General features: G+C 42.2%; 1 protein-coding gene across 1 annotated transcript in view; it reads left to right on the top strand.

The window, feature by feature from the left end:
* LOC146977755 (NLR family CARD domain-containing protein 3-like) overlaps nucleotides 1-13185 on the top strand; it is a 106972-nt gene that overhangs the window by 74917 nt on the left and 18870 nt on the right. The window contains exon 5 of the mRNA XM_085794342.1: nucleotides 9645-9821. Coding sequence (XP_085650468.1) covers nucleotides 9645-9821 — 177 coding nt within the window. The remainder of the gene's footprint in view (nucleotides 1-9644; nucleotides 9822-13185) is intronic.

Genomic DNA, 13185 nt, shown 5'->3' on the forward strand with positions numbered 1-13185 from the left:
GTTTAGATCTTAGTTGTGTCTTTTGAGTCGTCCATTCGTGTCGGTCAGCTGTCTTCATATACCACTGTAATTGAATAACACTTTATTCTATTACAGTGGTGAACATTACATTTGTATAGAACATAAAAACAAAGTCAACTATTTAGCTGTATTGGATATCTTCACAATCTAAGCAAGAAAAATATGTTCTTGTGATTGGCAGTGTCAAGAAGATACGTGAAAAAGCCATGGAGTGAAAGTGAAGTCAAAGCAGTCACAAAATACTTCGGAACTCATATTTCTAAGGGACGCCTTGCATCCAAACTGGAGTGTGAGCAGTGCAGGCTTGCAGAGGATCATGTTTTGCAGCATAGAACTGTTCAAAATATCAGGGATTTTGTGAGGAACAGGGGGCTTAAAAATAAACAGGTCGCATAGAGCCCCTTTTTTTTATTTTTACGTTTATGTTTTGAGCAGTACTTTTGAGCAGTACTAGAAATACTAGTAGATATTGCCCAATTTTTTTGTTGTTATTGACTGACTAATATTGTGCTCTTTTATTATATTATCAATTATTTTACTCTGAACCTTTTTTGCACTTGAATTCTATGCATACGTGTTATGTTAAACTTTTATAGAACGTCAAAAAGCCATGGCGTGAAAGTGAAGTCAAAGCAGTCACAAAATACCTTGGAACTCATATTTCTAAGGGACACCTTGCATCCAAACTGGAGTGTGAGCAGTGCAGGCTTGCAGAGGATCCTGTTTTGCAGCATAGAACTGTTCAAAATATCAGGGATTTTGTGAGGAACAGGGGGCTTAAAAATAAACAGGTCGCATAGAGCCCCTTTTTTTTTATTTTTACGTTTATGTTTTGAGCAGTACTTTTGAGCAGTACTAGAAATACTAGTAGATATTGCCCAATTTCTTTTGTTGTTATTGACTGACTATTGTGCTCTTTTATTATATTATCAATTATTTTACTCTGAACCTTTTTTGCACTTGAATTCTATGCATACGTGTTATGTTAAACTTGTATAGAACGTTTTATAAAGATTCAAAGTCTCATTATAATAAATGTGTTTTTCATTGAAAGAAATTGTGATCTAACATTGAATTTATTTTCCTCTAGTTGCTGACACAATTTCAATAAGAACCCTTGAAAAGGTGAATGTAAAACAAGAGAAATTCGAGCAGAAGTTCAAGCTGCTGAGCATGTCAGCCACTCGTTTAATAAATGCCCAGTTTATCCCTTTTAAAATAAATCAATTTCTCATATTACTGAGGTTGTCATTGTTTACAGATGTTAACTAAAGAGGTTGAACTCAGCAAAATCATACTGTAGAACTAAAACTTGCCCACCAATTAGTGCTGTGTTCCATTGATCAAGGCTGAGCTAGTGTTCTATGGATTTTTGTGTATAGGTAATGTTTAGTTGTACCAGGTTGGTCCTCACAACTAAGGGTTTAATAGGCTTCAGACTCATCAGTTCAATCAGAAGTTTATTGCCAAGTAGGTTTGCACACAAGGAATTTGACTTGGGGTAGTTAGTGCAGAATAAACATTAAGTAAAAAATATAGGAAGATAAAAAAACAAGTATTAAAATCTAAACAATATAAACATATATACAAAATCTTCTACAACGAAGGAGCTGTAGTGCAAACTGAGGCACAAGTATATGACATGTAACAGTGAGAGTTTACAATGTATTCACAGAATTCTATAAATGTGCAGATATACAACAGGCTGAAGTGGTCACAAATAAATAAAGACTGTTAATGTTATGCAGAAAGTCTGAAGATGCTACGTTAATGTAGCATGTCGATCTGGATGGGGAGAGGGAGAGAGTCAGTGTCAGAGGGGGCTCCAGAACTTGTTGATAAGGCTAATAGTGGATTAGAAGAAACTTTTTTTGTGGTGAGAGCTTTCGGTCCTGATGGACCGCAGCCTCCTGCCAGCGGTGAGTGTCTCAAAGAGTCTGTAACCGGGGTGGGAGGGGTCAGCCACAATCTTACTTGCACGCTTTATGGTCCTAGAGTTGTACAGGTCCTGGAGGGATGGAAGATTGCAGCTGATCACTTTCTCAGCAGATCAAATGATACGCTGCAGTCTGCCCTTGTCCTTGGTAGTGGCAGCAGCGAACCAGATGGTGATAGAAGAGGTGAGGATGGACTTGATGATGGCAGTGTAGAAGTGCACCATCATTGTCTTTGGCAGGTTTATTTTCTTCAGCTGCCGCAGGAAGTACATCCTCTGCTGGGCTTTCTTGATGAGGTCCTGGGAGATGGTAGTTCCCGGGAAGCGAAAAGACTCCACTGCGTCGATTGTGGAGTCACAGAGGGTGATGGAGGCAGGTGAGGCTTTAGTTCTTCCTGAAGTCCACAACCATCTCCACTGTCTTTAGGCCATTGAGATCTAGGTTGTTCTGTCTGCTCCAAGTCACCAGATTGTCAATCTCCCATCTGTAGGCAGACTCATCACCATCAGACATGACCGATGACTGGAGGTGCAACTGTATGTGTACAGGTAATAGAGCAGAGGAGAAAGAACGCAGCCCTGGGGGGATCCGGTGCTGATGGTCTGTGAGTCTGAGACATTTTTCCCCAGCTTCACGTGCTGCTTCCTGTCAGAAAGGAAGTCTGTGATCCACCTGCAGCTGGAGTCAGGCACGCTCAGCTGGGAGAGCTTCTCCTGAAGCAGAACCTGAAACAGGATCCTGGCATAGGTTCTTTTTTTTTTTTTTAACTTTATTTTTTCAGGTTTTTTTGCACAAAACATAGGTAGCATCAGTATAATAGACAAAAATAGGTATGGCTACAATATGATGTGGCTAAATAGTACAAATGCTTGCCAAGTTGTGCCCTTATAAACACAAAAGAAACATCAAAAAGAAAAAGAAAAAACAAAAGCATATGCACAGATACTGTACGTCTAAACACGTGTTATCTCGAGTACACATGTTCGCTTACAACCATGTGACTAAATAATCATCTACATATTCATATACAAATGCACACATACATATGAACACTCGTGAACACAACATGGGGGAACCGTGGGTTGCGAGTAGGTCATATGTCACATACATTACAGCAATATGGTCATAGTCGTTCTTAAAACCAGGATATACATAGCATTAAGGTTGATTATCACCTCTTCTTGTAATATAAGTGCTCCATTTTTCCCAGAGGGCATCACCTTTGTCCCTTTGTAATCTGAGACTAAACGTCAGTAGTTCCATTGTTTGGATGTCTTTAATTAAGGCTTCCCACTGATTAACTGTGGGAGGTTCTGTATTGAGCCATCTTCTTGTTATGGCTTTTTTGCTGGCAGCCATGAAGATTTTTAGGAGGTATCTGTCTTTTTTTGGTAATTCTGTGTCCATATTACCCAGGTAGAATGATAAACAAGTGAAATTAAAATTATACTGCAAGACCTCACTGATAGTACTTTGAACTCCTTGCCAGAAGGATTTAAGCATGGTACAACTCCAGAATATATGTGTATGATCTGCCATACTGTGTCCACATCCTCTCCAGCAAGTAGGTTGTTGTCCTGTCTGTTTAGACTTCTGCTTTGGTGTTATGAAGAATCGGATGCAGTTTTTCCAGGAAAAATCCCTCCATAGTTGTGAGGCTGTAGTAGTAATTTGTGTGTTAATTACATTTGTCCAGTCTTCTGAAGTAATTACGATTCCCAACCCTTTTTCCCATTTCGCCTTAATATAATTTGTTGAGTGACCTCTTAATTCAGCTATATGTCTATATAGTTTGCCAATTATCTTTCTGGACAGTTTTGTGTTATAGGCTTTGATAAACATTTTGGTAATACCTGATATATTTTCCTGTATTAGCCCTTTAATGTTCGTGTCAAAGTAGTGCCGGAGTTGAAGGTACCTATAAAAATCCTGCCGAGCTAGGCCGAATTTATCTGATATGGACTTGAAGTCTATGAATTCCTGGTTTTCAACTAATTGGCATAATGTGGAGAGTCCTTTTCTCGCCCATTGAGTAAAGCCTCCGTCATTCATACCTGGTTTGAAATCTGGGTCATGGGTTGGCCACATTAAAATTCGAATTTCTTTCTGGATGTTAAGTTGTTTCACCAAGCCAAACCAGATTTCTATAGAGAATCTAATCTGGCTCTGGATATCATGTTTTTTAGCCTCTATTGGGCTTCCTAGTAAACTCTGTATAGGCCTGTCTGACAGTGATAGCTCTACATCTTTCCATTTTGCGAAGTAGTCTTTATTGCACCAGAGCAGCAGTGGTCTTATTTGTGCTGCTAAATAGTAATCTTTGAGCCTCGGTAAGCCCATCCCCCCACTATACTTTGGCAGCTGTAAAGTTTTGTATCTCACCCTGGGACCTTTTCCATTCCAGATGAAACGGAATATCTAGGTTAAAGAGCACTGGGCTGGCTGGGCAGCCCTGGCGACAACCGCGTTGCAGGTGGATAGTTTCTGACAGGCCGCCATTTACTTTGATTCTGGCTACGGGGGATGTATATAGTGTTTTGATGCCTTTAATGAACTTCTCATGGAAGCCTAATTTTGCCATGACTGCATAAAGAAATTCCCACCCCACGGAATCAAATGCCTTTTCCGCATCCATACTAAGTAGAATAGCTCCAATTTTTTTCCCTTTCTATGTGTTCAATGGTGTGGAGGGTTCTCCTTATGTTGTCCTGTGTTTGTCTACATTTAATAAATCCAGTTTGATCTTCGTCTATCAAAAAAGGGATCACTTCCTCCAATCTTTTAGTTAAAATAGTTGCATATAATTTATAATCTTGATTTAAAACACTAGGTGCGTTTACATGGACACAAATATTCGGAATAAAGGGCTGATCCGAATAAAAATGTGTCATGTAAACACGTCAATTGGAAGATTCTGATCGGATTCGGCTCGATCCGAAAGAAATTCTGTTCGGATCGAGAGGGGTGGTTTATACCGATCGTTATTCCGAACGAGGTCCATGTAAACACTTATTCCGATCATTACTTCCTTTCCCACTAGCGCGACACGGCTGTACACGGTTCTACTCGGTTCTTATTTATTTAGCCTATTCATTTTTGCTTTTACACACTCCAGTGTAACGTCCGACAGGAATCAAACCCGCTAAGTTTAAAAACACCCTGACAGCAGCGCACACGGATCTACTGAGACTTGTTATTCTGTCACCTGAGGTAACGAGGTGGACGAGTGAGTTTGGAGCTGATGAGAGGAGAGAAAGAAGAGCGCGAGTAGTAGCCTACCGACCCGATATCGCAGTGTATCTTGCTTTCAGAGTAATCCCGCTTCTTTCCCCGCTCTCTGTCCGTTGTCTTCACCGTCTTCCACTGACGTAACTCAACAAATTTCCAGAGCACACATGGCTAATTAATATGCACGTGCATTGACCATATGGTTGTGTTTGGGTGTATAGAGGGCGGGATATGGCGTGTTCACATCCGCACTTTTCATGGGTCCGGTGAGATTTATCAATGGCAGAAACAGTAGTACACGTTGCTGAGTTGCTTAATAACGATATAGGAGTACAGCAACAGCTCTTAAAATCTGGCGCAGGTCCATTTTGAGTAGGCTACTGAATGGGATAAATTGAGCCACTTCCGCGTTTATTGGTTTGTTTACAGTAGTACAGGAAGTACAACTCTTCTTCTGCTGTTGTTTTAGGGAAAAAGACAGCTCTGCATGTCAAAATGCTGTTATTCTGAATAAAGCTCGGTGCATGAGTACGCACGTCATGATCGGATTATTTGATTTTGCGCCCATGTAAACAGTGGGTTCGGATTTTCCGATCCCTCAAATTTTTAATCTGATTAAGAAAATTTGCGCATGTAAACACAGCTACTGATAGGTCTATAAGAGCCACATTCTTTCGGGTCCTTGCCCTCTTTTGGAATCACAGAGATGGTAGCGTCCCTCCAGGATGGGGGGGTGACTCCCTCCCTCAGGGTGTAATTGAAGCTTTTATGTAGTATTGGTATTAATTGTTCCCTCAGTGATTTATACCATTCTCCTGGAAATCCGTCAGTCCCTGGAGACTTAGAAGACTTCAGGGAGGAGATCGCCTTGTCAATTTCTTCGGATGATATTTCTTTTGTTAATTTTTCATATTGCAATTTCTGGCATAGGTTCTTGTGGAGTCCAGGTGCTGGAGGATGTAGTGACGGGCCAAGTTTACTGCAATGCCGACAGACTTGTTGGCTCTGTAGGCAAACTGCACGGGGTTAGTGATGGCTTTCAGGTGTAAAAGCACAGAGGTCAGGACAAGAGGTATGAAGTCGTTAAGTCCTTTGGTCCTTGGCTTCTTGGCTTGTATAGGTAATGTCCAGTTATAGCAGGTTGGTCCTCACAACTAAGGGTTTAATAGGCTTGTGTATGTGTATGAGTGATGTCCAGTTATAGCAGGTTGGTCCTCATAACTAAGGGTTTGATAGGCTTGTGTATGTGTATGAGTGATGTCCAGTTATAGCAGGTTGGTCCTCACAACTAAGGGTTTGATAGGCTTGTGTATGTGTATGAGTGATGTCCAGTTATAGCAGGTTGGTCCTCATAACTAAGGGTTTGATAGGCTTGTGTATGTGTATGAGTGATGTCCAGTTATAGCAGGTTGGTCCTCATAACTAAGGGTTTGATAGGCTTGTGTATGTGTATGAGTGATGTCCAGTTATAGCAGGTTGGTCCTCATAACTAAGGGTTTGATAGGCTTGTGTATGTGTATGAGTGATGTCTCGATATACCAGGATGGTCCTCCTAAGTCATATTCATGTCTGGAAACGCCTCCTCCCGCCCCGTCCTCACAGTCCTGTAGAATGTCAGGCCTTCATATCTCCAGATTCTTTTACTAGAATTGAATTCTGAATAGTGGGGAATTTTTCTAAATTCGGAAATACCAGCTTAATGTTTGTTACAGCTCTCTACAACCACAGGAAAGTGGTGCCTCCATAAACCATGGTATGAACTGGTATGGGAAAAAAGACCTTATAAACCACCCGTACCTGTATAGGTGTGTGTGTGTGTGTGTGTGTGTGTGTGTGTGTGTGTGTGTGTGTGTGTGTTAGTCCTGGATCAGGACTGGACATTCAACCTTTGATCCAGTTCAGTCCTGTATCAGAGATTTGTAGTCAATGTTTAGTCCAACAAACAGATATTAATTGTATATTGACAGACTGAGGTGAGGTCAGCAGCAGCTGATGAATCTGTGACGATCACAAGGGAGTAGGTTTGATTTTGACATTGGTGGGGACACAAAAGTACTCTGAGGCATCGCTCCCGAAAGTTGACGTTTTTTGCATTTGCAATCATAATTTCATGTTATGTAGGGGTAACTAATGAGCAACTAATGGAAGACAAGAAGGCAACTTAGAAGAGTTCTCAGCTGCTCTGGCTGAAGTCAACTGTGCATCATCATGACTAACACATCCATCATTATTTAACCTCACCTGTGAATTTCCAGCCTCTCCTCCATCTCCTCCTTCTCTACCTCATCCAGCTTCTCCATCTCTACCTCTTCCTGCCTCTCCTCCTTCTGTTCTAGCCTCTCCTCCTCTACCTCCTCTGGTCTCTCCTTCTCCATCTCCTCCTTCTCTACCTCATCCAGCTTCTCCTTCTCTACCTCTTCCTGCCTCTCCTCCTTCTGTTCTAGCCTCTCCTCCTCTACCTCCTCTGGTCTCTCCTTCTCCATCTCCTCCTTCTCTACCTCATCCAGCTTCTCCTTCTCTACCTCTTCCTGCCTCTCCTCCTTTTGTTCTAGCCTCTCCTCCTCTACCTCCTCCGGTCTCTCCTTCTCCATCTCCTCCAGCCTCTCTACTGTCTGTCACCTGACAAAAATATGTTGATGCATGACATATGAACAGATACATTAGGGATACAATCGAGCTTGATGGTACAGTTATTGCCTGAGGAAAAAAGGCTTTTACTTTCACACACTTATGTGTAATTTATTCCCCCAAAATATGAATGTATAAAATTACATGAGCATATGAGTTTTTTTTGTAGGCCTATTTTCCCCACGAATGTTCTTTGTTTTTGTTTTTTAAACAGTTGCTCCCTTTCACACAAAGGATATATGGAAATAATAAGCTAGTAAAAAGTAAAAATAACTTTTAAAAAGTGTAGGCTGTTTGCCATTAAATACTGGCTTTTATTCATTAGGCCTATCTGTATTGTTGAGGTTAGATACCCTTGAAGTAACTTACACTTTCACTGATAGAGAAGTGTTTTATGTCCATTTTCCTTTTCTCTGACATCCTTATTACCAAGCACAGACCCACAGGCAGAGCGCACGCGCACACACACACACGCACGCATGTACGCAGACAGACAGACAGACAGACAGACAGACAGACAGAGACAAACATAAATGCTCATGTAGTAGCTTAAATGACACCGCTGATGTTAAAATCCGTCTAGCTAACGTGACCCAGGCAGAACTAAAGCCGAACATGTTGACAACTTACATTCGCGGTTGCAGATTCAAGCCCCGTGACCTCCTGTCCGTCCGACCAACGAGCAGGTAACTTTTACAAGCAGACGGAGTGACCGCGGGGACAGCCAATCACATGTACGTTAGCGAGAAACGGCAGAGCCAATCGGAGAGCGAGATTCAGGTTAGAGGCGGGACTTCTAGCAGAGACCGACTGTTAACCCTTTGTGTGCCATAATCATTAACTAAACACTACGGACAGCGGACACAGCGGCTGAATATTGGTAGGGACGTGTCCCTAGCGTCCCTACCCAATTCTACGCCCTTGGACGATCATAGCCGTGTTTCCACTGCAGGAGTTCCTGGTAAAGGGAGGGGGTAGGAACTTCTACAGGAACCGTCCTCTCACTCGGCCCTCTCAGTGGCCGTGTTTCCACTGCAGAGTCGGACCCCGCGGCGACGTCATGAGTTTCGATCGCCGCTTTCGACCGTGACGTCACCCAGGCAGGTCACAAGCACATGCACAAAAATCATAACAACAACGAAGAAGGATGGAAGGAGCTGAGGTAGCCGCGTTTCTGGTTTGTGTGTTTGTGCGCATGGCGGTTGATTGTAATCCTGCTTGAGTTTGTTTGTTTGTTTGTTTTTTTAACTTTTCACGGCATTGTTTTGTGGCGTGATGGATCCCCAGTGTGTCGAGGTGCGCTGATATTTTCATTTCGCTGCAATGACTCAAACGCCCTCTGAATCTCCTCGGTATAGACTGCAATCAATGTCTGCACCTCACCGTCGGTCCATTTGTGTACATCTTCCTGCTGTTTTCTTGTTGTTTACAGCGGTGTCTGCTAGGCTAATGCTCCCCTTCTGCTCCCCCTTTTAAAAATGCCGGTTGTTTTGGTGCTTTCTGGTAGCGTCAGAGCCTGCTCTAGCTTTAGCCAATCAGTGCCGGGTTAACCTCGAGCCCCACCCAGGAGCTTTTCAGGGCCGAACGGAGTACCTACCCTGGAGTAGGTACTCCGTTGGCCCCCGTAAAAGTTCCTGTAAATGGCCCTGTGGGGGAGGTTCCTGCAGTGGAAACATGCACCAACGGGCTGGCCCCGTAAAATTACCCCAAAGTTCCTGCAGTGGAAACACGGCTCATGTGGATGATGTGTAGAAGGCCACATGATGATGATCCATGACACATCTGATCAATCATCAATCATTCAATCTTCTTCTTTTATTCTTTATTCAGATTGGAGAACTCCAGTTTGTCAGAGATCAGCTGTTCTTCTCTGGTCTCAGCTCTGAAGTCCAACCCCTCCCACCTGAGACACCTGGACCTGAGCTCCAACAACAAGCTGCAGGATTCAGGAGTGGAGGATCTGAGTGGTTTTCTGGAGAGTCCAGACTGTAGACTGGAGACTCTGAGGTCAGTTCACTGACTGTTTCTGTTGTAGATCTTAGATCTTTGACCCACACAACTGAACCTGATTGATCTTCACTCAGAACTTGAAACATTGACATTGATGTCATGAATGAAGGACGAAAGAAGGCAACTACTACACCCGTTAATGAAATAAATTTAACTCATCTGACACACATTATTAAACTAGAAAACATAAAGAGAAAGAAAAAACAGATATAATAAGATATCTGTTGTTCCAGATCATTGCCTGCCTTTATCATGTACTAGTAAAAAGTATTTAAATGGTTTGAGTTTCCTTAAAATTATCACTATCACTGTACCTTCCTGTTCTTGGACATTTTTTAAACACTGAACATTTATAACAGAACAGAGTACGTTTAACATGTCTGTAACAGAACAAAAGGTGTCAGGCCGTCCTCACACAGCCAGTGTCTGAGCACTGACAGTGACAAAAAACAAAATAAAACTTGTAACCATGGTTCCGCTGTGCATGGACAGACCCCTCTCACACACACGTCATACAGCTGTGAATAGACACATAGTTGGGTCATTTACAGAAGTTCTGTGACCGTGGAGAGCAAAGGTTCGTTTCTCACTGGATTTGTTATCTATGAAGGTTAAATAGAAAATTTAGCTAGGGTGCCCCGCCCAAAAATGTGGGGAAATATTTTGAGAGCCCTAAATCCAAAATGGCTACCGTCCGCCAAGCTGGAAATGATCTTTTCAATGGTTTGGCCCACAGTGCTGCATAATACATGGTTTCCATGACTATTTGGGTCAAGAAGTTCAAAGATTTATTGATTTGATCTATTTTTGACTTCAAATTCAAGATGGCTGCCAATTTGTGGCCCTTTAAATGGCAATTTTTCAAAATCGTCATAGAGCCTCAATATTAGGCTCAAATGAAAGCTCTGCTCATACTGAGTTCAGTTTAGGACAGTAGAATTACAAGTAGACCACACAGAAGTCATCTCAAAGGTCAAAAAGATCAAGGTTTGTGGTGAGAAACAAACTTTGCTGATGTTCTTTTCCATTAGTTACCTGAACTGTGTTGGTCAGTGGTCCCATCAATTCATTATGAACCAGGAAATCATTTTACACTTCTCAATAGCATAAAATATCTCTAAAGGTGTCTTCTGCAGCGATTCCCAAATCAGTCAGCCCCAATTCCTCAAAGAGTGGGTGAACATGTAAAAAGCCTTTTTGCCATTCATAATGTCATTGTGGAGCTAGGCCTCAGAGGCTGTTTCAACATCTCTGTGTTCAGGATTTAATTGGTTGGTCTGAAATTAGGGCTGCAATATGTAACGACAGTGTAAATGTATGCTTATGTCATACTATATATTGCAATTAAATGATGTAAGTTAGTAAGTGACAGATTTTGTTGACGGTGCAAATCCATAATATGCCATGCTTGTGTAACATCACCGCTAGCTAATTGCTTTGCATATTGTCATGACAGCTCAATGATAATCCACAACCAGGTAATATTTTATGTGCACCAATAGGTGGTGTGCAGTCACATGATTCCGATGACGCGTGAAGTTCAGATGGGGGGGCAGGAAGTGGAGAACGGTGATTGGAAATGAATGGAAAGCGAGTACTTAAAAGTGTTGGGTAAGCCTGCAAGTAGCAGGTATTGTCTAAAAATAGAAAAAGATATCGGATGTGATCCATACACACTGAGGAAAAGTGAAAAAAAAGGCCAGCAGAGTGGAGAGACTGGACTGGAGCAAAAACCAACCGCCCCGCTTTCATCTGTGGGGTGTTTGCAGCTCGGAGCCGATCAGGAAGGGCGGAGGACGGGGCGCATCATTGAAAAGTTTGATCTGCCACGGTCGTGTTATGACACCTCTTCCTCCGCCGTCAGGTCGTGAACGGCCCCGAGCTGTGAACACCACGCGGCTGGTGGGAATTACATGCCATGTTTCAGTCACATAATTGAGATAATAACTTCTGACTATAATGTAATTATGTGACTTGCCAAACTGTTTTAACTGTACTCTTAAACACCAGTAGGGGGAGAAGAAGCTATACGACTACAGGCAAAGTTCATTAGAACATGACAGTGTGTGTGTGTGTGTGTGTGTGTGTGTGTGTGTGTGTGTGTGTTAGTCCTGGATCAGGACTGGACCTTCAACCTTTGATCAAGTTCAGTCCTGTATCAGAGAGTTGTAGTCAGTGTTTAGTCCAACAGGTATTCAGGATCTGGGGCCGTATTCACAAAGAATCTTAAGGTTAAAAGTAGCTCCTAAGGGCCGAATTTAGGAGCAACTCCTAAAAAAAGTGGGCGTGTCAGTCTTAAATTTAGGACTCCTAGTTTTTTAAAATAAGAGTAATTCACAAAGTATTTTATGCCTAAAAGTAGCTCCTAAGTCTGGGAGAGCTTAAAAGTCCTCGTGAGGACTCCTAACTCAGTAAGACCTATTCACAAAGAATCGCAAATGGCTGCAGCCAGGCAAATGTATGGAGGACTGCGAATTGCTGCAGAGGGGGGAGCTGGAGCACCTGCCCCTTTGCTCATTGATGCCCAAAGTGCCTTTTTGTCGGTGTTTTTTTTTTTTTTTTTTTTTTGGGTCATCTACAACATTTTCGCTATAAAACGGGAGTAGTGAGGTGACGAACTGTCCAATATCGGCGTCACAACGGTCGGACCGAGGTAACTGCGACTGCTGCGATGCAGTCATGCTGATGTGAGCCAAAAATATTTTTAAAAAGTTGGTGGGTGCGCTAGACACTGTTGTGGAAATTTGGAAATTTGTTAGGCAAGAACTGAAATAAAGATGTTGAGATCGACTGTCTTTTAAGGGTTTTATTCTTTGCAAAGAAGGTTCTCAGTCGAACAGAGTGCAACGCAGTCTGCAAGGAATGGAACAAAAAATACATTGAGCAGGGGAGTTTTGTGGAATCTGTGACACCCCCCACAAGTGAACTTTATCAAGCTGAAACAGATTACAATGTACACCAAGGTCAGCAACAGGAGTCAAATCCGAGAATCAGGCGATGTTACGTGAGAACATGCACAACGTGTGTCTCTGTATTGTATCAAACAGAGAGCACAAAACAGTAGAAAGGAATAAACAAGTACACACTGAAAATTACCATTACAACACACACATCTGTTAGTAGTAATAGCTCATGTGATAGGGCTGCTCCCCCAGTAAACTAAACTTATTGTTAGTCTGGGTTCAAATCATAGGCCACAAATGTGGGTAATGCATTTTCTTTTCTCATCATTATTATGATCACCATATAGGGCTGTCAACGAATGTGAAAATTAATATTAAAATGTGGGAAGAAAAAAAACCAGCGGCTGCTTTGCGAGTGGACGCACTGACCCTCATTGCATTTGCACAGCATCACACTG

This window comes from Trachurus japonicus, chromosome 12, assembly GCF_045865225.1.
Source record: "Trachurus japonicus isolate A0001 chromosome 12, Traja_1.0".
NCBI lineage: Eukaryota > Metazoa > Chordata > Actinopteri > Carangiformes > Carangidae > Trachurus > Trachurus japonicus.